A 27,694-nucleotide genomic window follows, 5' to 3' on the forward strand; every position below is an offset into this window, starting at 1 on the left:
AGTATAGTGGTAATCCTGCCGCTGCTCCTTCCTGGTGACAGACTCTACAGCTCCTGGTCCGGAGCGCTGCCGAGCATAGTGGTAATCCTGACGCTGCTCTCTTCTGCTTACGGACTCTACAGCTCCTGGTCCGGAGCGCTGCCGAGCATAGTGGTAATCCTGCCGCAGCTCTCTCCTGCTGACGGACTCTACAGCTCCTGGTCCAGAGCGGCACCCAGTATAGTGGTAATCCTGCCACTGCTCCCTCCTGCTGATGGACTCTACAGCTCCTGGTCCGGAGCGCAGCCGAGCATAGTGGTAATCTTGCCGCTGCTCTCTCCTGCTGATGGACTCACCCGCTCCTGGTCCGGAGCGCTGCCCAGTATAGTGGTAATCCTGCCGCTGCTCCCTCGTGCTGACGGATTCTACAGCTCCTGGTCCGGAGGGCTGCCCAGTATAGTGGTAATCCTGATGCTGCTCTCTCCTGCTGATGGACTCTACCGCTCCTGGTCCGGAACGCTATCCGGAGCACGCGCCTGCAATTAGAAACACAGTCGCTCAGCAGAGTCGGAGCCTTTCTAGTGCCTTCCGCTGCAGAACGCTTGCGTGAATGATAAGCCATCGTTCTCTGCATCAGCCTCATTTTTCTCTTTATTGAGTAACGCATGAGACATCTCACGCTTGGCCTATATTTTTTCCTTATTCTTGACTACGACCTTAACAGTGAGGCAAGCACACGCTCTCAGGTTGAGAGTGGATTCTGCGCTCATATTACTTTTGGGTTTATTATTTTCTTGGATCACAGCTTGGCTACTTGGTCAAGCCCTTTGGATGCTGTCATCAGTTACAACTGCTTGCAGATAACACTTTTCTGAGTGAACGCCATGTAAGTTTGTATTGGTGGTGGGGGGACTAATGACTGCATCCCTTTGCATGGATTGTTCATATCAGGTTGTCTGACGGTGTGCTGGTTACCAGTCTGACACAAACAGAAATTCTCAAATTCCCACAATGTTTCATTATAGATCAAGTGCACCATGCCCTTGGGCTTCAGCCCCCCCCCCCCCCCCCCCGGGACTACGGCTTGACTGCCAGATTTGTAAAGAGGATTAGATCCTAAAGGAGGTACTGATTAGGAATGATATCAAATATGATTGCTAAAATGTAATGATATTCCCAGATAATACTAAACTTGTACAGAAACAGAGAAGTACATTTGATTCCATGAAACAGAAACTCAGGCCAATGTCCCGCTAAGCTTAAAGTTCTCCACCACTCAAAATACCTCTTCTGTGACCCTCCCAAACTGTCCTGGAGTTGGATAGAGGAATGGCAATCCAGACCGACATGCACCATAAGAAAGATAAATGATAGGACAGACACAAATGGCAACGTGGCAAGTGTCCACAACAAGTATTCCAAGGACAACATAAGGATAAAGACGCTGCTTACCCATCCAAATCATCTCTCAGGGAATATGTGACAATGGAATGCTGAGATTCAGGACCATGATGGAAAATCCCCGTCACGCCCACTTGATTGGGCTTCACTCTCCTCTCAGTCAGACGCAGAACTGGATATCATGCGGAGACAGGGCTCATAAAGAAGATGGTCCGCATTGGACTGCTGTGGTTGAGGTGACAGATACACACTTGTCTTGCTTTGGCCTGCTCTGATCTTGCTTCCTGAGGCATGTTTATTCTCCAGACCTCATACCCTGGGAAGCCTCACTTTGCTCTTTAATTTTGTTTAATGGATCCATGACCCCTTATTATTCTTATGCAATCAATCTTTTCTTTATGTTACTTGTTTTATGGGGGATTTGTTTTAGGGAGACACCCTACGGGGCTCAAAACATCTTGACTGCAGTGATGGGGGACACAGGCCCAGGTTAATTTCAACAGGTATTTCACTGTTTATGTGGGTGGGGAAACAGGTGTAGTTTGTTTGTTACTAGATATACGCCTAACATCAATTGCAGCACACCTTTTTATTGCTACATGTATGATATTTCCATCCATACATTTTAATTCCCAAGCACATGCGCGATATAGCGAGCCCCCTCCATTGCCTCACTTTGTCAACGGGCTTGTTAATGGAATCAAACATGGAGCTGCGCTTAGGAGGGCAACAAATCAGCATACTATTGTTTCAAGAAATCCACCGTCTTTCCCCCCAAACGTTTTCACTCTTTTCCCTTCATTTTTGCTGAAACTTGTGTGTGTTGTCCTGAGGACTCGGAGCACTAAACATGATGACATTGGATTTTATGCACTTGGCACATTTAATTTACTTGTAAAGTACATTGGTACTGCATGCACCCAGGGCATGTAAACTAATTGCCACTAGTGGGCCTGCAGCACTGATTGTGCTACTCACTTTCTGGGGTGCATAAGTAAATGTTGGACCTCAGACACCAACTCTCCACTCAATCCACTTCTGGATCTGGGGTGGACTCTACCAGGAAGAAGGACGGCAGTGTTGCTGAAGAACTGCCACACTGATAGACTACTGCTCTGCTGGACTGCTGCCCTACTGTCCTGTTGCTCTGCTTCCCTCATGCCGGAGTGAAACCTAGAACCACCAGAGTGAGTCCAAGGGCTAGTTGGAAGGCCTTCTGATCAGAGCCTTAGGAACAGACCAGGCTCCAACAACCTTGAACCCAGAATCTGGCCTCTGGCCTCTGTGCAGCCTGCCCTCCAAAGTGGTGCCAGCCCAGTCCGTGACCCTTGGAAGTGAGTCTGAAGGTTCTCTGTCAGCACAACTGTGGTCTCAGCAGAACTGATGCATCACCTCTGCTGCATGACGCAAATCCCAGCAGAACCAACGCATCCATTATTCGGGATTTACAATCATTGGAGGCAACCTCAATGACCTTGTGGATGCAACAGTCAACAGAGTTGGGTCCCTGCTGGTGGCCACTCAAGCTCACACTTTGCTTGAGTCCTTTTTTTGCAGCCCATGACCTGAGTGAGGCGTGGTGCAAACATAATCTAGAAACTGGGGTTACGCTTTCTTTTCTGGGGTGCATAAATAATTTGTTCACCTGATTACTTCTTTCTGCTACATGCCTAATTGAACTAGATTGTCAGCATGACAGTATATTGAAGAGAACTGTCCAATCATGCAGCCTTGTAATTCAAATACGAAACACCCATTCCCATTCTTCTCCACCATGGAGAACTAATGCACAAAAAGTCTTTAGAGATAGCCTTAGGAACATTTCCATAAAATATTTCCAGATCAACATGGGGTCTGTTAGGTCTCCTGAGACAAACTGGAAGGCATACGGATTGGGGGAGATGTGGTTTTGAAGTTGGCCTTCCAAAAAAAAGAAAAATAACAGAAAATCTATATTCTAAGAATTCTCTCCACGAAGCAGAGTGTGAATATCAACTGAATAGATCTGATATATCAACAATTATCAAGGTTGGGGTAGTTCCTCCTTGGTCAAAATGGTCACCAAACATTGATCCAAGTGGCTGGTAGTCCTGTCGCAGGAAGACCTGAAGGTCAGATCTTGGTGCCGTCACACAGCTGTTAGGGTGTCATGCTTCATCATTGGGTGCTCCTTATCAGGGCGGCGCTGCAATGCCTGATGGGCCTGGGGGATCTTTGTCAGAGATCTTTTTATCCGAAAAATGTCGTATCGATGAGTGCAAGTAAGGAACCTAAGTAACAGTGTAACTAGTGGTGTGAATGAGTGGTGACTAAAATAGGCTCTAGTATCCTAAAAACAAATCTTTATAGGAGAAGGGTACCAGGACTAGATACAAACAGTGATGCTATCATGTAGTCATCAAGTACCAGGATAGCTGCTAGTGAAGTGTGGTCAACATGTTTCGTGCCTCGACAGCCCAAGGATCAGGCGGCACTTCATCAGGACCAAAAAAACAATAAATGTATGCCCCTATCTTGGGCTTCAGGTCTCCCTTTTATCAAGGGATGACCTAACAATGTACACCGGTCTACCCCTAAATGCTTGCTGGCCTATGGTTCTACCTCAAGAGAGGCAAAGTAATCATCCAGAGGCAAGATGGTGGGTCCCGGTCAATTTGAGGTACACTTGTCGGCGTTTGGTACTCTGTGGTCTCACCTACCCACCTCCATTGTCCCGCAACACATTTCTTATAAATTACATATTAAGTCACGCCTGAACCCAAACTAATTTATTTGTTTAGTCCAAGATATTGTGAAGGCCTCTCAATGTTACTATTATGAGCACGGAAATAAAACTGGGAAATTATTGCACTGATTAAGACAAAGTAATGAGAAGTTCACACATATAGTTACAATTGAGAATGGGTATGGCATCCTCCATCAGGGACCAGCTGGCATAGTGGAGACCATCGCTCATTACTATGTAACATTATATAGAAATTCATCACCTGTATCAATGGGATGGCAGACATAGCTGCGTAACAGACGTCCAATATTCATGACGTACTCCTGACCAAGCATTTAATATTGGTAAATCCATCTCACCGGATGAAGTGGCGAAAGCTATCTCCCAGATTTCAACTCAGAATTTTTCAGGCCTCAATGTCCTCCCTATTGAGTTTTTCAAATGTCAGGCAGACATATTGGGACAGACACTTCTGTACCTCTATGAAAAGGCTAGGTGTGGAAATGAGCTCAGTAAAGGAATCAGCAATAAATTAGAAACCAGAAGGCCCTACATTGATAATATACTGGCTGGAGCACATATCTGAGGAAAAACGCAAATGAATCGAATAAGAAAAGGCCCAACAGGGCCTAAGATCTATAATTATAATAATCATACCACTTTTAGGTGGCCTTTTCCAGGCTGCTGGACTGCAGAAATGTGCCCCAGTTCTCAATGTTTATTAAGTGCATCCATGGGTGTGCAGCATCTCAGGATTCCAGCACAGAAAGAGTGCACAATGCTCCAAACTTCCCCTCTCAAAGGGAGGAACAATATCCAACAGAAACTAGTAGAAGACAGGCCCATCACAGTGAATGACATGTTCGCCGACAGGCAAGGCTAGTGCCTAGGGCGGCCCTCCATCCACAAGCAGAGTGGTGCTCGAATGATTCATTTTTGCCCCAGGTGGGAGGAGCTATTTGTTGCCACAGTCCAGGTAGCCTCAGAGCCTGAGTGAGAAGCCTGTGAGGCAGATGGTTGCCCCATGATTGCTTGTCCCCTGGCTCTCTCTTCATAAATGAAAGAGCCATGCTGGGAGAAGGAGACTTGGGACGGGGGGAGAAAGGACCCCAGCAGATGGCCCCACCAGCAAAAGAGCAAATGCCTGGTAGGTAGGAGCCAACTTGACTGCGCAGGCTTAGGAACCCATGCAGTCTTTGGAGGAAGCATGCGGGTGCCCTATACGTGCAGTAGGAGAACCCACTCCTGGTAAGAATAAAGCCCACTAGTGGCACAACAGAAAGATGGAGAAAAAGAAGAATGTACCCGCCTCGAGCAGCTGATTTAAAATGCCACATTAGGGTCAGGTGCTTACAAATTAATGCACATTGGACTCCAGTGCCCCAAGAGCCCTAAATGGGAGTGGCCACCCTAAGGATCCTGGGCTCTGCAGGAGTGACCATCGGAGAAGTTTTTATCTGAAGTAAGTATTTTAGGAACTGGTGCTTTTTCAGGCATGCTTTCGGTGCCTGGATCCTACCTGTTAGGTTCTCGAAAGGTTGCTGAAATGAGATGTGAGACTCTGATATGTTCAATGTTTAAAACCTTCATTGGGGTGGTCAATTGAAAGCTATCCTAAGTGCATGTTTCTGATAACATCTAAAATAGATGTACGAGTAAATTACATTTTAATACAAGGGCTTGTATTCTGTGTTGAATTAATATGGTTATAGTAGACACAGCTTGTTGATCTGCCACATCATGAGCTTAGAGCTTGGAACTCAGCATCTCAGGTTCTGCGGTCAATAATTTGAGTACAAATAAATGTAGTAATTGTAAACCTTGGTAATTACAACACCTAGAATGAATGAATGTATGGGATGAAATGCTATAAACAAAGGAATCATTAAGGGCAACAGTAACAGAGTACCTTGGCTGCCTAACACTCAGTCATCTCACACAGTTTAAAGTCTGGTGGACCACCAGGTTTACACCGATAGAGCAAAATATACCCATTCAGCGTAAACCTTCCTCCGAAGGCCAGAGAGAATATGGAGCTTCAGCGGTAAGCCATTCTACCCTATTTAGAATGGGGAGTCAGATGTCTTTATACTGTCTACCAATCCATGAATATCCTGGAGGTGAGGGAATGTTAAAATAAAAATATAAAATAAAAACTATCCTTACACCATGGGAGAAAACTCCACTGGTGTTGGGGCTATTCATTTTCACTTTGCCAAAGCAAACTCCCACTCTAAATAACTTTGTATAAAACGTTGAGATAGTGGTTCATACAAACCCAAAGAGTTCCCTCAGGGCCGACAGTGAACTTTAAATTGGGAGGGTGAAGTGTTGCCGGACATACCACCCTGACTGCCTTCACTCCACCTGCCAAAATCTAAATTGGTCCTTAAGAAGTGGCGTCATACACTGTACAATTCTATCGTCTACGTTTTTCTAAGATAGACTCTAATGTTGTTAAAGGTATGCTTCTAAAAACTCCAGTGGAACTGATTTTATTTTGCTGATGCACATGATTGTGAAACACTAGTAACTAATGTTGCATCATGTAATATCAACAGTCTATTTGCACACAATTAATATACTTATGTATTTAATGGTGAGCTTCTGCTAATATGCTAGAATCTCGAAATGGCATTATTTATTTAAAGACTATTGCTAGATCATATTAGGTATATAAATTCAGGATTTACAGAGACAATGCTCAGCTTCGCAGATCTGTTTGTCCATCTGTGATCTCAGGGAGGAGAAGCAGTGAAACCTGCTGACTGCTGATATTGTATCTCTTTACTCAGCTTCAATTGTCTCCTTTCTAGAGGTGGTCAATGTACTCAATATCTGTTCCCTTCTCTTCCACTGGTCACAGGTGGTGCTGATGAGATATTGAATCTCTTTACTGACCTTTGAATGTCTCCCTTCTAGAGGTGGTCAATGTACTTAATATCTGTTCCCTTCTCTTCCACTGGTCACAGGTGGTGCTGATGAGATATTGAATCTCTTTACTGACCTTTGAATGTCTCCCTTCTAGAGGTGGTCAATGTACTTAATATCTGTTCCCTTCTCTTCCACTGGCCACAGGTGGTGCTGATGAGATATTGTACCTCTTTACTCACCTTTGAATGTTTCCCTTCTGGAGGTGGTCAATGTACTCAATATCTGTTCCATTCTCTCCACTGGCCACAGGTGGTGCCGATGAGATCCGCTTGGTCAATGCTGGTGATGCCTGCAACGGGAGAGTGGAGGTCAGGCATGGGAAGCGATGGGGGACGGTCTGCGATATTCACTGGGATAAGAAGGATGCTGAGGTGGTCTGTAGACATCTTGGATGCGGATCAGCTTTATATGCACTAAGTGGCAATGAAGTGTTTGGAGCAGGATGGCACCGAGAGTGGCTGAGTCGGATTCGATGCACAGGAGCAGAGGCGTCCTTCTTCGACTGTCCTCATGATGCGTGGGGACATAATGCCTGTCACATCAGAAGGGATGCTGGAATGCAATGTTCAGGTGAGAGAAAGGAGCACAAAGGGAAATATTCAGTTATGAAAACTAATATCATGAACGAATTGGACAGCGCTAATTGGGTGCAGTGGGTATATGGTGATACCTCATCTCCAGGTCTATCACTTGGTGATTCACAACCATTTGGGTATCCCAGAGTGTGATGCAGGATGACTCATTGATTGTGGCAGAGGCATCCATTTTGTGATGCCAGGGCTCAGGAAAGTTCTACCCGGGTTTAGCCAGTGTGAACATGTCTCTCCCTCTAGAAGGGTGGAATGCTACCCCCGCCGGCAGAACTGGCAGAGGGGTAGTATTCCAAAGCGTTTGACACCAAACACGACATGTTTTGATGCAGCCATCTCAAAGTTAGCATTTACCGCGAGGTTATAATGCACTTAAGAGTATATGGTATGGCTGTATCACAGAACAGCCATCAGGAAGTATTTCCTAAAGCTGCAGAGGGGCTCAGCTCATGCTTGGGCACCCTCTCATATAAAACCAAGCACTCTGCCTTCAGGATTGTCAAGGCCTGCCATAGGAGTGGCTTATAGGTTTATATGTGTCTGTATATAGGTGTGGATATACGTAGCCTATACCACGGTAAGGGGTGCAAGCACACCCTTACCCAGGCTGCAGTAGCAGACCTGTGGTGCCATTTTGGAGTGCTTCCCAGGGGTGGCATAATAAATGCTGCAGCCCCTGGTAGGCCTCTAGGTACATAGTATACCATATACTAGGGGCGTATAAGGCACTCCAGAATCCAATTAGATATGTCCCTAATGTACATGGAAACGATTTTAGAGAGGAGGCAGCTAGGCTGTGGTCCTGATTAGCAGGGCCACAGCCAGACTAAGGTAAAAAAACAGTGAAACACCAGAAAAAAGTGGGGTACCCATGTGAAGCAGATCCTACTCTCCTACACAACCCCCCCAAACGCAAGGATATTAAACTAGCCTTGACCAGTTGAGTCTTCATGTTCTAAGTGGAAATTCCTAGAGAGTCCATCTGCCTTGGCATGGTTAATCCCAGGTGTATGTTCCACAGTAAAGTCCATCTCCTGTAGGTAAATGGACCACCAAAGCAGTTTGGGGTTTTCACCCTTCATTTGTTTTAGCCATAAGAGGGGCTTATGGTCTGTCTGAACAAGGAAGTGAGAACCAAAGAAGAATGGCCTCAATTTCTTCAGAGCCCAAACCACAACAAAGGCCTCCCTCTCAATGGCTGACCAACTTTTCTCTCTATGGGTCAGCCTTCTGCTTATGAAAGCTACTGGCTGATCCTGACCTTCTTCATTCAATTGTGACAGTACAGCCCCAACCCCCAATTCAGATGCATCAGTTTGAACAATGAACTTTTTGGAGTAGTCAGGACTCTGCAGAATGGGAGCAGTACACATGGCCTGCTTCAGGTCATCAAATGCCTTTTGACAGCTAGCTGTCCAATGAACCTTTTTGGGCATTTTCTTAGACGTTAAGTAATTCAAGGGTGTCACTATTTATCCATACCCTTTGACAAATCTCCTATAGTACCCAGTCAGGCCTATGAAGGCTATCAGCTGAGTCTGGGTAGTGGGAGCAACCCAGTCCATTATGGTCTGGATTTTGCTCTGCAATGGTTGATCCTGGCCTCCGCCTACAAGGTGGCCCAAGTACACAACCTGACTCTGCCCTATCTGGCACAAAGTAGCCTTGATAGTGTGGCCTGCTTTATGCAGGGCCTCCAAAACATTCCTTAGGTGGACCAGGTGATCCTCCCAGGTGGAGCTAAAGACAGCAATATCATCTAGATAAGCTGCACTAAAGGCTTCCAGCCCTGTGAGAACTGTATTCACCAACCTTTGGAAAGTGGCAGGTGCATTCTTCAAACCAAAGGGCATTACCACAAATTGATAGTGCCCACTAGGGGTAGAAAATGCCTTTTTTGGCTTTGCATCATCAGCAAGTCTGATCTGCCAGTAGCCAACTGTCAAGTCAAATGTGCTAAGGTACTTGGCTGAGGCCAGAGTATCTATTAGCTCATCTGCCCTTGGTATTGGATTTTGTGAGAAGTTGGCCTGGTATATGATGTTCACTAGTTAAAGTGACCACCTTGTACCATGCCAAGCAACCCTTATGGTGTGGTTGTAAGTCAACCTTTTCGGACTAGCTGCCCTAGTGGTAGCGTAGGCTAAGCAGTCTTTGAGGCTAAACTCGTTAAAGCGTGTTAAGCAGGCTGTTTTACCAATTGCAACCCCCCTTTATACCAACGAAAGGACACCACACAGATATATATTCAAAATATATATGTATTTATTTCTCAAAGTATCCCCTAGACTCTTTATGAGCACAGGAGCACAAATCGTTAAACAAGACAACGTTATAATATACAGAAGTTGCACTTTATATGGATGGGCCCTGGTGGCCACTCAAACCATATACTAAAATAGTGGTATAAGTACCACGAACAGGAAAGGGAAAAGGCCTAGGGCCTCTAGAATCACTGGGCCTACAAGGAGCTAGCTTCAGTTAGTGACCAGGAGGTCCACGGGTCGCGTGTGCAGTGAGGAAAGTTACACGCGGGCTCCCATAGGTTTTCAATGGGTGTGTAAAAGTTACAAAGTTACTGCAGAAAGGGTCTTCTGGATGGACTAAGATCTTAAGATTCAAAACACAGACACTAGAAATGTTTCTCTAAACTTGGGCACCGGAGTGCCAGCTTTACCTCACCCACAGGAAGCGGATGCATAGGTCTCGAAGTGCGTCGGGTTTCTTCTATCGATTCAATGGAGCCTGATGACAAAGATGCTGCAGGCGGTCGGTCCAGAAGGGATGCGTTGGATCCAAGGGTGGATCGGAGTTGTAGAAGACCTGAAAGCAGAGGGGACAGTGTTCACAGTCACTAGCCAGTGACCGGCGTGGCACCAGGTAGGTACCAGGCGATGTCGGGTGCAAACAGGTGATTAGGTGTAGCTTGTCTCCGCAGCCACGTGGTCCCTGAAGGTCGACGACGTCCAGGAGTCAAGTCACGAGCTGTCCCACGCAGGCTCTCACTGTCGGCGGTGTCGGCGACTCGAAAGAAGCAAACAAGCCTTAACAAAGGCAGGAGTTGTGGAAGTTCAAGAAAGCTGATTGTTCTGACCAGCAAGGTCAGAGGGGCAGCTCTTTTGGGGAGCAGCTAGGGCCAGTCTGGCGCAACCAGACTAGCATCGTTGATTTCAAAATAGGTCGCAAAATTGGCCACTAGCCAACGGGCCAGGGACCGGGCAGGCGCGTCGAGATGCAAAGTGCAGAGGGGCCCCACGCAGATCGTGGAGATGCTGGAGGGCTCACCTTTGGTGCAGATGCTGCTCGGTGGTTGGGCTTCTCAGGACCCAAAGCACAACTTGGAGGGAGCCTCTGTTGTCGCGCTTGCAGCTTGTCGTTGGTCTTCCAAGATGGCTGGCTCCACGTGTCTCGGTGCCTCCACGGGTTCCTTCTTTGCAGGGACTGTGGATCGGGCTGTGAGAGGTCTGGAGGTCCAGGTCTTGTTGGGCTCTGGGCTCCGGCTCCAGCAGGAGGCGGCGGCAAAGCAGATGTTGAATAGCTGGTTGGTGCTTGCATTAGCAAGATGGTCACTCCCTGACCATAGGGGAGATTTCCTTCTGTCCTCTGTGCAGCAGAGCGTCGAAGTTCCCGTCTTCTTCTTGTGGTTAAGTTGATTCTTGGATGTCTGAAGTCTTAGGACACAGCTCCTACCTTTAAGCGGATTCTAGGGGCCGGACTACCTGCTAGGTCCCTCCCTAAGGGTGGGACCAGGAGGGGGGTGGTTACACCCCCAATCCTTTGTCCAGCTCGCCCCAGGTCCGGGGCTGGTGTGCCCCAGGACCGGTTTGAACTGGCATATGCGCCGAGGCTCCTTGTGAGCCTCAGGCATGTCTGTTTCCTTTCAAGCCCTACCTGACCAATACACAAAATCCTGTCAGGGGTGGTGCTCGCACCTCCCCTGGCAGGAAACCCTTTGTCCACATCTCCCAAGCTGGAAGGACTCCCAGCAGCAGGAGGGCAGACTTGTGTCTCTGGTGGCAGCATCCATTTTGTGGAGCTGAGGCTATGTCTGATTTTACCCGGGTGTCAGGTACTGTACATGTCGTGTCCCTCTAGAAGGGTGGAATGCTAACCCCGTCACCAGAATTGGCGAGGGGTTAGTATTCCAATTCGTATGACACCTTTCTCGACATGTTTTGATAAAGCCAAACCAAAGATAGCATTTAATCGCGAGGTTCATAATGCACTTAAGAGTATATGGTATGACGATATCTGGAAACGGTAGAAGGAAGTTGTTCCGACCACTGCAGACAGGCTCAGCTCATGCCAGAGCACCATCTCACATGGAACCAAGCACTCTGCCTTCAGGATTGTCAAGGCCTGCCATAGGAGTGACTTATAGGTTAACATGTGTCCCATTTAAGGTTAGGCATAGGTATACTACACCTAAGTAAGAGGTGGTTACACCAACTTACCCCAGCTGAGTGATCAGCCAGCTGTGTCAAATTTGTTAGGACAGGCCAGGGGTGGCACAATACATGCTTCAGCCCCTGGTAGGCCTTAGATACACCAATGCCCTGGGTACCTAGTGTACACTGGTACAGGGGCTCACAGGGTGATCCAATTCCAATTGGTTATGCACCTAGGGTGCATAGTGTCAATTTAGTTAGAGAGAACAGCAGGCTGGGGGTCTGATTAGCAGGCCCACAGCCTCAATATGTCAAAAACCAGTGAAGCAAAAAGCAAAAATTTGGGGTGACCATAGGATAGCAGACCCTACTCTCCTACACAACCCCCCCCCCCCCACACGCAGGGACATTAAACTAGCCTTGACCAGTCTCGTCTTCATGTCCTAAGTGGAAGTACCTGGAGAGACCATCTGCATTCCCATGGTCTGTACCTGGCCGGTGCTCCACTGTAAAGTCCATCCCCTGTAGGGAAATGGACCACCTAAGCAGTTTGGGGTTTTCACCCTTCATCTGATTTAGCCACAAGAGGGGCTTATGGTCGGTCTGAATCTTGAAGTGAGTGCCAAACAAGTATGGCCTCAGCTTCTTCAGGGCCCACACCACAGCAAAGGCCTCCCTCTCAATAGCTGACCAATTCTTCTCTCTGGGTGTCAACCTTCTGCTAATAAAAGCAATGGGTTGGTCTTGACCATCTACATTAAGTTGTGACAGCACAGCTCCCACACCCAACTCAGAAGCATCTGTTTGGACAATAAACTCTTTGGAGTAGTCAGGACTTTTCAGGATATGTGCAGAGCACATGGCCTTCTTCAGGTCTTCAAATGCCTTTTGACAGCTTACTGTCCACTGAACCTTTTTGGGCATCTTCTTGGATGTCAGATCATTAAGAGGAGTCACAATGGACCCATAGTTCTTAACAAACTTCCTGTAGTACCCAGTCAAGCCCAAGAAAGCTCGAACTTGAGTCTGGGTGGTTGGAGGGGATCAGTCCTTGATGGATTGTATCTTACTCTCCAGTGGTTGGACTTGGCCTCCACCTACAAGGTGGCCCAAATACACAACCTTACTCTGCCCTATCTGGCACTTAGTAGCCTGGATAGTGAGGCCTGCCTTTTGCAGAGCCTCAAGTACCTTCTTCAGGTGGATCAGGTGATCCTCCCAGGTGGAGCTAAAGACAGCAATGTCATCAAGATATGCTGCACAAAAGTCATCCAACCCAGTAAGGACTTGATTCACCAACCTTTGGAAGGTGGCAGGTGCATTCTTCAGACCAAAGGGTATCACCAAAATTGATAATGCCCACCTGGGGTTGAAAATGCTGTTTTGGCCTTAGACTCCTCAGCTAATCTGATTTGCCAATAGCCAGCTGTCAAATCGAACGTGCTCAAACACTTAGCAGAAGCCAGTTTATCTATGAGCTCATCTGCCCTTGGAATAGGATGTGCATCTGTCCTAGTGACAGCATTGAGTCCTCTGTAATCCACACAGAACCTCATTTCTCTCTTGCCATCTTTGGTGTGAGGTTTGGGGACCAGAACCACTGGGCTAGCCCAGGGGCTCTCTGAGGGTTCAATGACACCCAATTCCAGCATTTTGTGTACCTCTGCCTTTATACAGTCCCTGACGTGGTCAGGTTGTCTGTAAAGTTTGTTCTTCACAGGCAGACTGTCACCAGTGTCCACCACATGGGTACACCAGTCAGTTTGACTAGGTATCAATGAAAACATGTGTTGAAATGATTGTAGAACCTGTCTACATTCAATCTGTTGATGCTCAGTGAGGTTGCCTCCAAGGGTTACTCCTTCAACTGAACCATCCTCGGGGTTCTGAGACAACAGGTCTGGGAGAGGGTCGCTCTGTTCCTCCTGTCCCTCATCTGTAGCCATGAGCAAGCCCATGTCAGCCCTGTCAACATATGCTTTTAACCTGTTAACATGGAGTACCCTGTGGGGACTCCTGGGAGTTCCTAGGTCCACCAAGTAGGTAACCTCTCCCTTCTTTTCCAGGATTGTATGGGGTCCAGACCATTTGTCTTGGAGTGCTGCTGGGGCCACTGGCTCCAACACCCATACCTTCTGTCCTGGCTGAAACTCAACCAAGACAGCCTTTTGGTCATGACAAGCTTTCTGTAAGGCCTGGCTTGCCTCAAGGTTTTTGGATGCCTTCTCCATATACTTAGCCATCCTGGAGCGGAGACCAAATACATAGTCCACTATGTCTTGTTTAGGCTTTTTGAGAGGTAACTCCCATCCTTCCTTCACTAAACACAGTGGGCCTCTTACAGGGTGCCCAAACAACAATTCAAAGGGGCTGTAGCCAACTCCTTTTTGTGGGACCTCTCTGTAAGCAAACAGAAGGCAGGGTAGAAGGATGTCCCATCTTCGCCTGAGCTTTTCAGGTAATCATTTGATCATACCCTTTAGGGTCTTGTTGAATCTCTCAACAAGCCCATTGCATTGTGGGTGATAAGGAGTGGTGAACTTGTAGTTGACACCACATTCCTTCAACATAGCTGTCAAGTATCCTGACATGAAGTTGGTACCTCTGTCAGAAACCACCTCCTTAGGAAACCCCACTCTGGAGAATACTCCCAGCAGGGCTCTGGCCACAACAGGAGCTGTAGTGGTCCTAAGGGGAATTGCCTCTGGATACCTGGTGGCATGATCCACTACCACCAGTATAAATCTGTGCCCAGATGCAGTGGGAGGATCCATGGGACCCACTATATCTATTCCCACTCTTTCAAAGGGGACCCCCACCACAGGTAGTGGTATTAGGGGGGCCTTTGTTGTGCCACCTGATTTGCCACTGGCTTGGCAGGTCACACAGGAGCGACAAAACTCCCTGGTATCTTCATTCATGTGAGGCCAGTGAAAGTGAGGGACAAGTCTGTCCCAAGTCTTGTTCTGGCCTAACTGTCCTGCTAGAGGAATATCATGGGCCTAGGTAAGAAGGAAGCCCCTAAATTGCAGAGGTATAACCAACCTCCTGGTTGCACCAGGTTTTGGGTCTCTAGCCTCTGCATAAAGGAGCCCATCATCCCAATACACTTTATGGGTACCTTGAGCATTCCCAGCAGCCTCAGCAGCAGCCAGCTGTCTGAGGGGTTCAAGAGATGGACAGGATAACTGAGCCTGCCCCAAGTCAGCCCTGGAAGGTCCCCCTGTCCCCAGAAACTCAACCTGCTCAGGTTCAAGCTCTTCAGGGACAGTTCCTTCAGGGTTCTCTTGATCATCTTCCTGGGAAGGCTGATCATCACTTGTAGGCAGGGGAAAGGCCCAGCCTTAACCCTCCTGTTCTTCTTCTTGGTAGGTGCTTGGTCCATTGTTCCAGGATCCAAGACCTGTGGTTCAGTAAGGCACTTTTTGGCCTGTGACCTGGTCACAGCAAGGACATGTGGTGATATACCTAACATCTCTGCATGTGTCCTGTACTCCACTTCTGACCATAGAGAACTCTCTAGGTCATTGCCCAACAAACATTCTACTGGGAGGTCTGCACTAACCACAACCCTTTTGAGGCCAGTTACCCCTCCCCATGAGAAGTTAACAACTGCCACACTATGTGAAGTAGTGGCATTGCTGGCATTGGTCACCAGGTAGTTCTCACCTGGTATGTACTGTCCAGGGTCCACAAAGCCTGGTGTCACCATAGTGACACTGGCACATCTGTCCCTGTAGGCTTGAGCCACTTTTTCATTTATTAAAGGAGTCTGTCTGTACTTGCCCAGGTTACTGGGGCTCACAGTCAGGGACAAATCCATGTCCCCATCACAGATCAAGACTGCCTGTGTCAGGGTTCTGTCTAAGTCAGAATCTCCTTCAGTTCCCATAGTGATTCCCACTACACCCTTTGTCTGGGGACCAACACTGCTAACAGAAGTACTGGGAGCAGGTGCCTTAGGGGCAACAGTGTTGGGGGCTCCACCCTTCTTACAATCACTAGTCCAGTGAGTTGTATTCTTGCAAGATTTGCACCAGGGTTTCTTTGGACCTTCTTTCTTCTTCCCTTTAGGTTGGGACCCACCCTCGTTCGTACTAGTTTGGGGCCCTGTTGAAGACTTCTGGTCTTTAGGTTTCTGATCTCCACCCTTTTGGTCTGTTTTCTTCTGATCACCCCCTTGGCCCTGGTTCTGGTTCTTTTGCTTAACCCTGGTTCTGACCCATTTGTCCGCCTTCTTTCCCAATTCTTGGGGAGAGGTCAGATCCGAGTCAACCAAGTGTTGATGCCGTTGCTGGTTCTGACAGTTATTTAAAATCTGTTCTCTCATCATCAAATTGTACAATCCTGTATAATCAGATACCTTACTTCCCAGCAACCAACCCTCCAAAGCCTTAGTGGCACATTCAATGTATTCAGACCAGTCCTGAGTCTGTGTCTTCTGGGTGTCTCTGAACATTAACCTGTACTGTTCAGTGGTTAAGCCTAACCCATCAACCAGGACACTCTTCAGGGCTCTGTAGTTTCTGACATCCTCCTCTCTAGCAGTGAGGAGTCTATCTCTGCCTCTACCTTCAAAAGAGAGCCATAAGATTGCTGCCCACTGGTCTTCAGGAACCTGCTGCACTTTGCAGGCTCTCTCAAGAGCAGTCATCCATTTGTGGATGTCATCCCCACTTTTGTAGGGGGGAGCCCAGGGTTTCAGATAAATATTACACATGTATGTAAACCCTATACCACCTATGTCCCATTGTTTTAGTCTTCATTATGCAAGGCGTGAGGAGCCCAGGCTTTTTGATAAATATTACACATGCAGGTAACACCTCTTCCCGCACCATCAAGTGATCTTAGTCTTCATTATACAAGGTGTGAGAAGCCCAGAGTTTAAGATCAATATTCCACATGCAGTAACCCTTACGACCACTGCCTAGTGTTCCAAGTGTTGATTTTGCAAGGAGTGAGGAGCCCAGGGTTTAATATAACTATTACACATGTAGGTAACCTCTCCCCAATCACTGATCTACTGTCCTCAGTCTGCATTATGACATGTGTGAGGAGCACATGATTTAACATTAAAATTACACATGTAGGTAATCCCTCTCCCACCATCGCACCAGCGTTCTCAGTCTTAATTATGCAAGGTGTAAGGTGTAAGGAGCCCAGGGTATAAGATAAATATTACACATATATGTAACCCCTCGCCAACCACCGCCCCAGGGTTTAATATAACTACTACACATATAGATATTCCCTCACCCACCACTGCCAATGGTTCTCACTCTTCATTAAGCAAGGCGTGAGGAGCCCAGGGTTTAAGGGAGATATTACAAATGTAGGTAACTAATCTCCCACCACCATCCAAGTGTTCTCAGTCTTCATTAAGGAAGGTGTGAGGAGTCCAGGAATTAAGGTAAATATTACACATGTAGGTAACCCCATTCCTCCTCTGCCCCTTTAATTCAATTGTCTTTATGTGAGGTGTGAGGAGTCCTGGGTTTAAGATAAAAATTACACACATAGTTAGCCCCTCTCCCACCACCACCCCCAGTGATCTCAGTCTTCATTATGTAAGTTGTGAGGAGCATAGGGCATTAGCTAAATATCACACATGTATTTAACCCCTCTTACACCACTGCCCCAGTGTTTTCAGTCTTTATTAGTTAAGGTGTGAGGAGCCCTAGGTTTAAGGTAAACATAACACATGTAGTTAGCCCTTCCACACCACTGCCCTATTGTTCTCAGTCTTCATTATGCAAAGTGTGAGGAGAAGGTTTTAAGAGAAATATTACAGATGTAGGTAACCCCTCTACCACCACTACCTCAGAATGTCCAGTCTTAATTATGCAAGGTGTGAGGAGCCCAGGGTTTAAGATAAATATTACACATGTAGGTAACCCCTCTACCAACACCGTCCAAGTGATCTCAGTGTTCATTATGCAAGGTGTGAAGAGGTCCAGGTTTAATATAAATACTACTCATGTATGTAACCCCTCTTCCACCACCACCCCAGGGCTCTCAGTCTTCATTAAGCAAGATGTGAGGAGCCCAGGGTTTAAGATAAATATTACATATGTAGGTAATCCCTCCCACACCACCACCGCAGTATTCTCAGTGTTTTTTATGAAAGGTGTGAGGAGCACAGGGCTTGAGGTAAAAATTGCAACTGTAGGTAGCCCCTACCCCACCACTGCCCCAGTGTTCTCAGTCTTCATTCGGGAAGGTGTGAGGAGCCCAGCTTTTAACATACATATTACAGATGTAGGTAACCTCTCCCCCACCACTGCCCTAGTGTTCTCAGACTTCATTATGTAATTTGTGAGGAGTTCAGGGTTTAAAGTAAATATTAGAAATGTCCGTAACCCCTCTCCCACCACTGCCCTGGCGTCATCAGTCTTCATTGTGGGAGCTGTGAGGAGCACAGGGCGTTTGATAAATATTGCACATGTATTTAACCCCCTCTCACATCACTGTCCCTGTGTCCTCAGTCTTCATTAGTTAAGGTGTGAAGAGCCCAGGGTTTAATTTAAATATAACACATGTAGGTACCCCTACAACACAACTGCACCAGTGTTCTCTGTCTTCATTACGGAATATGTGAGGAGCCCAGGGTTTAAGGCAAATATTTGATATGTAGGTACCCCCCTCCCCCACCACCGCCTCATTGACCTCAGGGTTTATTATAACTACTACACATGTAGATATCCCCTCACCCACCACTGCCCATGGTTCTCACTCTTCATTAAGCAAGGCGTGAGGAGCCCAGGGTTTAAGGTAGATATTACAAATGTAGGTAACTAATCTCCCTACCACCATCTCAGTGATCTCAGTCATCAATTTGCAAGGTGGGATTACCCCATGGTTTAAGATCAATATGAAACATGTATGTAATTGTTCTCCTACCACCGTACCAGTGGTTTCAGTCTTCATTGTGCAAAGTTTGAGGAGTCCTGGTTTTAACATCAATATTCTACATGTAGTAACCCTTCCCACCACTACCACAGTGTTCTCAGTCTTCATTATGCATGGAGTGAGGAGCCCAGAGTTTAATATATTTATTACACAGGTAGGTAACCCCTCCCCAACCACAGATTTGATTTTCTCAGTTTCCATTATGCCAGGTGTGAGGATCCCAGGGCTTACGATATATCATAGTACACATGTAGGTAACCGCTCCCACACCACTTCCTCATTGTTCTTATTCTACTTTCTAGAAGGTGGGAGGAGTCAAGGGTTTAGGATTAATATTACACATGTATATAACCCCTCTCCTCAACACTGCCTCAGTGTTATAACTCTTCATTATGGAAGGTGTGAGGAGCCCATGGTTTAAGATAAAGGCTAGAAACATAGGTAGCCCCTCTCCCACCACCACCACACACACCACCACAGTGCACTTAGTCTACAGTATGATAGGTGTGAGGAGCCCAGAGTTTAAGAAAAATATAACAAATGTAGGCAACCCCTCTTTCATCAACGTCCCAGTGTTTTCATTCTTCAATATGGAAGGTGTGACAAGACCAGGGATTAAGGTAAATATTACACATGTAGTTAGCCCTTTCCCCACCAACTCTCCAGTGTTCTCAGTCTTCATTAAGGAAGGTGAGGAGGAGTCCAGGACTTAAGGTAACTATTACACATGTAGGTAACCCCATCCCTCCTCTGCCCCATTTATTTCAATTGTCTTTATGTGAGGTGTGAGGAGTCCTGGGTTTAAGATAAATATTACACACATAGTTAGCCCCTCTCCCACCACCACCGCCAGTGATCTCAGTCTTCATTATGTAAGTTGGGAGGAGCCTAGTGTTTATGGTAAATATTACACATGTAGGTAACCCCTCTCCCATTACCACCCCACGGTTCTTGGTATTCATTATGCAAGGTGTGAGAAGCCCAGGGTTTAACATAAATATTACACATGCAGGTATTCCCTCCCACACCACTGCCCAGTGTCCTCAGTCTTAGTTATGCAAGGTGCAAGGAGCACAGGGTTTAAGGTAAAAATGACTCATGCAGGTAATCCCTCCCACCCCACTGCCCCAGTATTTTCAGTCTTCGTTATGCAAGGTGCGAGGAGCCCAGGGTTTAAGATAAAAATTACATATGAAGGTAACCCCTCCCCTACCTCCACCCAGTGTTCTCAATCCTCATTAGGGAAGGTGTGAGGCGTACAGGGTTTAAGGTAAATATTACACATGTAGATAACCCCTCCCCCACCTCCACCCTGTGTTCTCAATCTTCATTAGGGAAGGTCTGAGGTGCACAGGGTTTAAGGTATATATTATACATGTAGGTAACACCTCCCCCACACCCGCCCCAGTGTTCTCAGTCTTCATCAGGGAAGGTGCAGCTAAATTCAAATGCTTCTAACTACATATGCCCTCATTACTAACATCTGAAACACCCACCCACCACATTTGGTGGATAGAGTTAAGTGCTAAAGATGTATGAAGCACAGATCATTATCTCAATCTCCTCTCATCTCTTAAAGTCCTTTCATCTATTTACATTCTTATACTTCCAGCCCACTGGAGCACGGCTTCCTTCAGAGGTTCTACTTATACACACTCACTGAATATGGGCATCGTAGAACTGTATCATTGATAGCTATGCCCTGACTAACTTCTGCTTCATCTCACAACTTACAATCAATCACGCATTCTAGCACACTCCTATTCCTTCACTCACTCCCATGTACTCACTTTCACTTATTCATACTAACTCTCCAACTTTGATTCACAATCACTTTAACTCTCATTGATACTCTCAAACACACTTGCACACACACTTTCAATCAATTCTATTCACTCTCAGTGACTCACAAATGCACTCATAATCACAGCCACACATGCAGAGAGAAATAACATTTTCATTTTACTTAACTTGCTTACCTAGCTGGCAACTCAAATCTTTGCTGGGCATAGCAAGCCATTATTCCCTCAGAGGGTAGGTTTGAACGGGGAGGACCCACCTCAATCCCTCTCCCAGTACTTGAGAGGACTGGAAGCTTAGCCCTATCAGAAGCGTGCACAGTGCTGGGGATGGAGCAGCAAGGGCAGGTTTGAAAGGGGAGGACACATCTCAATTCCTCTCCCAGTACTTGATGGGACTGGAAGCTTAGCCCAATCAGAAGCGTGCACAGTGCTGGGGATGGAGCAGCAAGGGCAGGTTTGAAAGGGGAGGACACATCTCAATTCCTCTCCCAGTACTTGATGGGACTGGAAGCTTAGCCCTCTCAGAAGCGTGCACAGTGCTGGGGATGGAGCAGCAAGGGCAGGTTTGAAAGGGGAGGACCCAACTTAATCTCTCTCCCAGTACTTGATGGGACTGGAAGCTTCACCCTATCAGAAGCGTGCACAGTGCTGAGGATGGAGCAGCAAGGGCAGGTTTGAAAAGGGAAGACCCACCTCAATCCCTCTCCCAGTACTTGATGGGACTGGAAGCTTCACCCTATCAGAAGCTGGCACACTGCTGAGGATGGAGCAGCAAGGGCAGGTTTGAAAGGGAAGACCCACCTCAATCCCTCTCCCAGTACTTGATGGGACTGGAAGCTTAGCCCTCTCAGAAGCGTGCACAGTGCTGGGGATGGAGCAGCATGGCAGATTTGAAAGGGGAGGACCCACCTCAATCTCTCTCCCAGTACTTGAGAGGATGGAAAGCTCCGCCCTATCAGAAGATGGCACAGTGCTGGGGACGCTGCCCCTGCTCCTCTGTGTGGCTTTTCATTGACTCCAGGGATACACTAATGTGAACCCTGACAACCACCTTTTAACAGATATTCCTTGCAAGCTGAGGCATGTGCAGTATGTCTGCCAAATAAAATAGATTATCCCTGTGTGTGGGGGTCATTGTAGAACTACACCCCTCAGACATGTGCAATCCAGACATTCAGATACAGAGTGCTTTTTAAACAACCCTCTGTAGCAGGATCTTGCCTCAGCCCCGCAACCCCACCCTCCTCCTTCTGTCATAAGAAGCCTGGAGATGAGGCAGAGAGGGCTTTGCCATTGTTTATGAAAACTTTTATTTTCATTGGTTAAGTTATGTGAACTGGATTTGTATAGCACAGTTTTTCACCGGATAAGGTTTGCAGATGCTGGAGCAGGTGTATAGGAACAAGGGTTGTGTGGGTGGTTAGCTCAAGAGCCCGATTGAAGCATTCCTGTTGAACGACATCAGGACACAGGAAGGCTGTTTCATTTTAGGTTTATTCCATAGAGATCCCATCCATGCAGCAGCAGACATCAACAGCAACTGAACAAGTTTACTTCCAAACCTTCTCACATAGAATACGGTGACATCACAGATGACACCACTAACATTCCTAACCTGACATCAAATAACATAAGGCAGATTAAATGTATGTCAGTACATTAACATACTACACACCTCCCTTCTTTACACAAAAAAACAAATGTACAAAAGTTTATACATAATCAGAAAGATAAGATGGTTTTCTACAAATTCTGGACGAAGAACGATTTTTATCATTTCCAGTTTCTTTTCGATAGATACCATCTTCACTTTTCTCAAGACTATCATTTACTCTCCCCTTTACAACCACTACTCTATTCAAGTTCCAAATTCTATGATCCTGTGTCTTATAGCATTCTTAAATACCTTCATGACTCTTATAGGTTTCATGAACTTTGCTACAGAATTACCCATCAAGCCAGGACGTTTGATCATTACCAAATCCTCAACCAACACTTTTGTTGTTCTTACAGCTTTCTTCGCATCAAAATAACATTTCCTCTGTTTTCCTTTTTCTTCTTCTCTTTTTTGAATTATGTCATTGTCGCATTTCTTTTCCTTGCCATTACTCATTATTGGAACCTTGCCTATGAATAAAAGAAAATGTGTCTTACCAGTGATGGAATGAGGAGACCATGTGTACTCCTCAATTTTCTTTAATCCTTCATCTTTCCAATTCAGAGACATAGATTTAGCTAAAGAAATTGTCTCTTTAATCACTTTGTTAAGTCTCTCCACCATTCCATTGGCCTCGGGATGATAGAGAGAACACGTCTTGTGTACAATACCTTTAGATGCTAAAAAGTTTTTCATCTCTTCCGACACTAGCTGAACTCCATTATCTGTTAATAAGGATTCAGGTATTCTTTCTTTAGAAAACAAGTTTTTTAATCATTTAATTATGTGGCTTGTATCAATGCTTGATAAAAAGAAAACTACAGGCCATCATGAGAACATGTCAGTTACAACCACTACAAAGGTTTGAGAGCCATTACTATGAATTGGACCAAGAATGTCTAAAGCAATATCTTGCCAAGGATTTAAAGGACGTCTCCTTAAGACCATTGGCTGGACACGAGTGCTCTTGGACTTGTCACTCAATGTGCATGGGATACAATCACGTATTGCACGTTCCACTTCTATGTCCATGCCTGGCCACCAATATGACATTCTCAATCGTTCCACACATTTTGTAATACCAGCATGTGAGTAATGGACTACATCCATGAATTGTTTCCTAAGACTGCAGGGAGGAACTAACCTCGTTCCCCAAAATAACAGATTATTGTCCACTGATAATTCTTTACCCACTGCCCAACATTTTTTAGTACTCTCAGATCCTTCCTTGTTGCTGTTACAACCCTTCTTAATCAGATCTAAAACTTCATTTAGAACCACATCCAGTGCCATTTCATCACACCATCTTTTTTCACTAATGATCTGTTGATCAATGATACAAACCAATTCATCAGAATCCTCCCAATCATTTTCAGCAGACAAAGTGTTGGGTGTGAGACGTGACAGCACATCTGCTACGTTATTTTCAACTCCTGGTTTGTATTTTATCATGAAATTATATTCGTGTGGCCCTATCACCCACTTTGTTATTTTGCTGGATATGGCATCGAGGCCCTTTTTACTAAATATCTCCACCAGGGGCTTATGATCAGTTCTCACTTCGAAATCAACACCCCAAAGGAACTTTAAAAAAATGTTTATAGGCCAAAATACTGCAAGGGACTCTCGTTCCACAACTAAATATCTAGTTTCAGGATCTCTGAGGCTTCGTGACCAACACATAATGGTTTGCATCCCATAGGAACCCTTCTGTTGCAAAACAGCTCCCAGACCCTTTTCACTTGCATCAGTGATGAGTATGGGTTTGATCATAGGGTTAAAACTAGCAAGAGAAGGTGCTGCTTTAAGTTTCCCTTTGATATCAATGAACTCCTTTTCACAACATTCAGTCCATTTGAAATCCACGCCTTTCTTAAGTATCTCATATTTGCTCCGCAATTAGCAAAGTTCTTTACAAATTTCGAATAGTATTCAACTACCCCTAAACATTTCATGAGTTCACTTTTGTTGGACGGTGAACTCATCTCTTGAATTGTATTAATTAGATCAGCTTTAGGTTTCACACCATCACTAGTAATGTTGTGACATAAGTAATCTATTGAGTTTGTTATAAATTTACATTTTTCAGCCTTAATTGTTAAATTATGATCTGAAAGTCTCCCCAAAGCTAGTTTCAAACGAGAGTCATGTTGACAGTTATCATCCCCATAGATTAATATGTCATCTTGGTAAACATAGACACCTGATAAACCTTGAAGAATATTTTCCATTACTCTCTGAAACACTGAAGAGGCTGATACTAATCCAATGGGCATAAGTATAAATCTATATGTGCCGAAAGGTGTTATGAATGAAGTTAAATCCCTACATGACTCTTCCAATTCTATCTGGTGATACGCCGAGGTAAGATCTATTGTACAAAAAACTTTGGCTCCACCCAACAGAGACAATAATTCGTTTATGTTTGGCAAAGGATATTTGTCGATCACTGCACATTTGTTTAATTGTCTCAAGTCAATGCAGAGACTCAAATCCCCATTGGGTTTGTGGGCTGCCACTACCGGAGCCAACCATTCTGTCCCTTCAACATCTTCTATGATTCCCCAATCTTTTAATTTTTCAATTTCTTTTTGCATATCCTCCCTTACTGAAAGAGGAAAATTCCTCACTTTGCAACATACAGGAATAGCATCTTTTTAAAGTATAATTTTATGCTTGTATCTCTTTCTTAAGATCATCAACCAAATTCCCACTTTCTTTTTTCATAATAAAATTGATGTCACTTCTTAGTTGAATGGGAGGATCAGCATTGGGGTCAAGGAAGACTCCAAGGTCACCTTGATGCATCCAACGGATGATGCTATCACCTTTTATTGATACGTAAATTTTCCCTGAAACAAATTTCTTTGTGTACTCTATCAGCCCTGTGAAATACCCATGAAGTTTATTGGGCTCTCCCCCATAAGCCAATGGCCTTATGTCTTTCTTCAAAAGTTTAACTTTACCTTTCAAATTTTTCATATAAAATCCACATGAAACAATTGTAATTTTCGCTCCTGAATCGAATAAAACTCTAGTTTTTGCTCCTTCAACTAAGATTTTATCATATGGACAATTCTTCTTCTTTTCTCCACTTACCACCTGTACAACTATCTGACCACATTCATAATCTTCGAAGTTGGATTCATCGTATTCACAATCATTAACATCAACTTCTTTAACCTTAGATATCACCTTACTATTACACATTGAGGCAAAGGAACCTTTCCTTTTGCATTTAGGACATGTTAAACCTAAAGCTGGACACGTTATATTATTAGCCAAATTTCCCATTTTACCGCACCTGAAACACTTACTATTGGTCCATTTTTCATTTATTTTTTCTTTGTTTGATGAGGCTCCTTTGTAACTCCTATCTTTAGATCCATAACTCACTTTATCTTTGTTCTTAATTTCTTGAACCTTGAACTCTTTCATGGAATCTTTCTTCAAAACTGCAACACATTTCATCGAATGTTCAATCCTTTTGGCTACAACGAGAACCTCATCTAGGGTAGGCTCATCACGTGACCATAATTCTTCCCTGACTTTCTCCATATTGCATCCAAACATGAACTGATCACGTATACGTTCATCAGTTAAGCCATCGAATTTACAAGAAGAAGGAATTTTAATTAAAATAGTTACATAACATTCCACCGTTTCCTCATCACCTTGCATCCTCTTAGCGAACGTATACCTTTCTAAAATAGTGCTTACCTGAGGCAAGTAATGATTATCTATTTTTTTGATGCATATTTCATCGTCGTTGAGCCCATTCGCTTCTTCACGTGATAAGTCTGGTAGGTGGTAAAAAACGTCTTGCCCCTCCGACCCTAAACAATGTAAAAGTAATGAAGACTTTCTCTCTGCACTAAGTGAAGGGCCACATACCCTAGCGTACCTTTCAAATACAACTTTCCACTTCTTCCATTGTATAGGAGGATTACCAGCCTCAGATAAAAAAAATGGGGCTGCAGTAACATTTTGCATTTTTAGATTTCTATTATATATTCAAATATTGTGCATGAATGTGTGATGTGTTACTTATATAACAACCATACAAACTGGCTTAAATATAAAGCTAATTATACAATTATGCTTATTGCGAAGTATATTCCATTTAGAGAAATTACTGTTATGTATATCTGCTAAGGGCAGTAATCTCGTAGCCGTGTATGTCAGCTTCTAGCACACTATACTATAAAGTCACTAGTTCACGAGCAAGAGCTAAAACAAATACATTTTTAGCGCCTCCCAAATGTAGCTCCAAGTTATAAAGCTGTGCGTATCAGCGTAAATTGTGATGCTGAGCGCACGATGACCAAAACTAAGAAAAAGCCGTGCGCATTGGCGTGTAGCTTCCGATAGTGATGCTAAGCGCACTTCAGGTTGCTAGGATTCTCGAAAGCGTCGCTTTCAAAATGGCCTCCACGTGGGATTATACTGCGGAATGACGTCAGACGCCTGCGTGACTGCAGCAAGATGACGTTCACTGTGATTGTCGGAAGAAGAAGGTTCCTGATGCGACATATGAAGAAGTTCTATTCCTCGTTCGTAACGACAACAAAGAGACGTTGGTGTTTAATTTTGAAGCAATAGCAACTTTCAAATTATATGCAGTCTCACAAAGAAACTCGATGCCTTTTTCAATGTGATTGACAATTATAAAAACAAATCAAACTCCAAGCGCTGAGTCATCAATCAAAGGCGCAAAAACACAAAGAGTATTTAATGTTACTTAATTCTTATCAATGTCGTCAAAGCCCCAAGGTTTTGTCAAAGTTACCGATAATCGACTTCTTCAAATTAAGTCATCAGCAAGCATAGAAATTATGTTTATGAAAATCAGGAAGTTAGTTTTAAAACAGCACTACTCCAAGATTCCGATGGTCTCCACGACAAACCTAAGCGTGCTTAAATGTTCTTAAATAATTCTCAAAGTAGAAATATTATTTACAAATTAAGTCTTGCATGAGGAACTTCTATCAAAATGAAAGGATGAGACCGTATCGGAAATGTATTTACTCAAACTTTAATGCATATGCGGCGAAGCTCCCAATCCTTATTAAAATGAAATTTGATAACCAAATCTTGCTGAAATTAAATTCTGGTAAAGTTCCGTAGTATTAATAATAACATAAGGCAGATTAAATGTATGTCAGTACATTGACATGCTACACAGATCTTCAGCCTCTTGCAGGATTCAAGAAGGGAGGAGGAGGCCCTGAAGTGAAGAGAGAGGTCGTAGTCAGACCTATGCCATAGAGACTCCCGGGGCGGCTGCCTTCGGTTCTGAGCCTCTCGTG

General features: G+C 45.1%; 1 protein-coding gene across 1 annotated transcript in view; it reads left to right on the forward strand.

Moving 5' to 3' along the window:
• LOC146859550 (CD5 antigen-like) overlaps positions 1–27,694 on the forward strand; it is a 613,604-nt gene that overhangs the window by 373,402 nt on the left and 212,508 nt on the right. The window contains exon 5 of the mRNA XM_085650248.1: positions 7,289–7,609. Coding sequence (XP_085506374.1) covers positions 7,289–7,609 — 321 coding nt within the window. The remainder of the gene's footprint in view (positions 1–7,288; positions 7,610–27,694) is intronic.

The sequence above is a fragment of the Triturus cristatus genome, chromosome 3_2, assembly GCF_964204655.1.
Source record: "Triturus cristatus chromosome 3_2, aTriCri1.1, whole genome shotgun sequence".
NCBI classification, from domain to species: domain Eukaryota; kingdom Metazoa; phylum Chordata; class Amphibia; order Caudata; family Salamandridae; genus Triturus; species Triturus cristatus.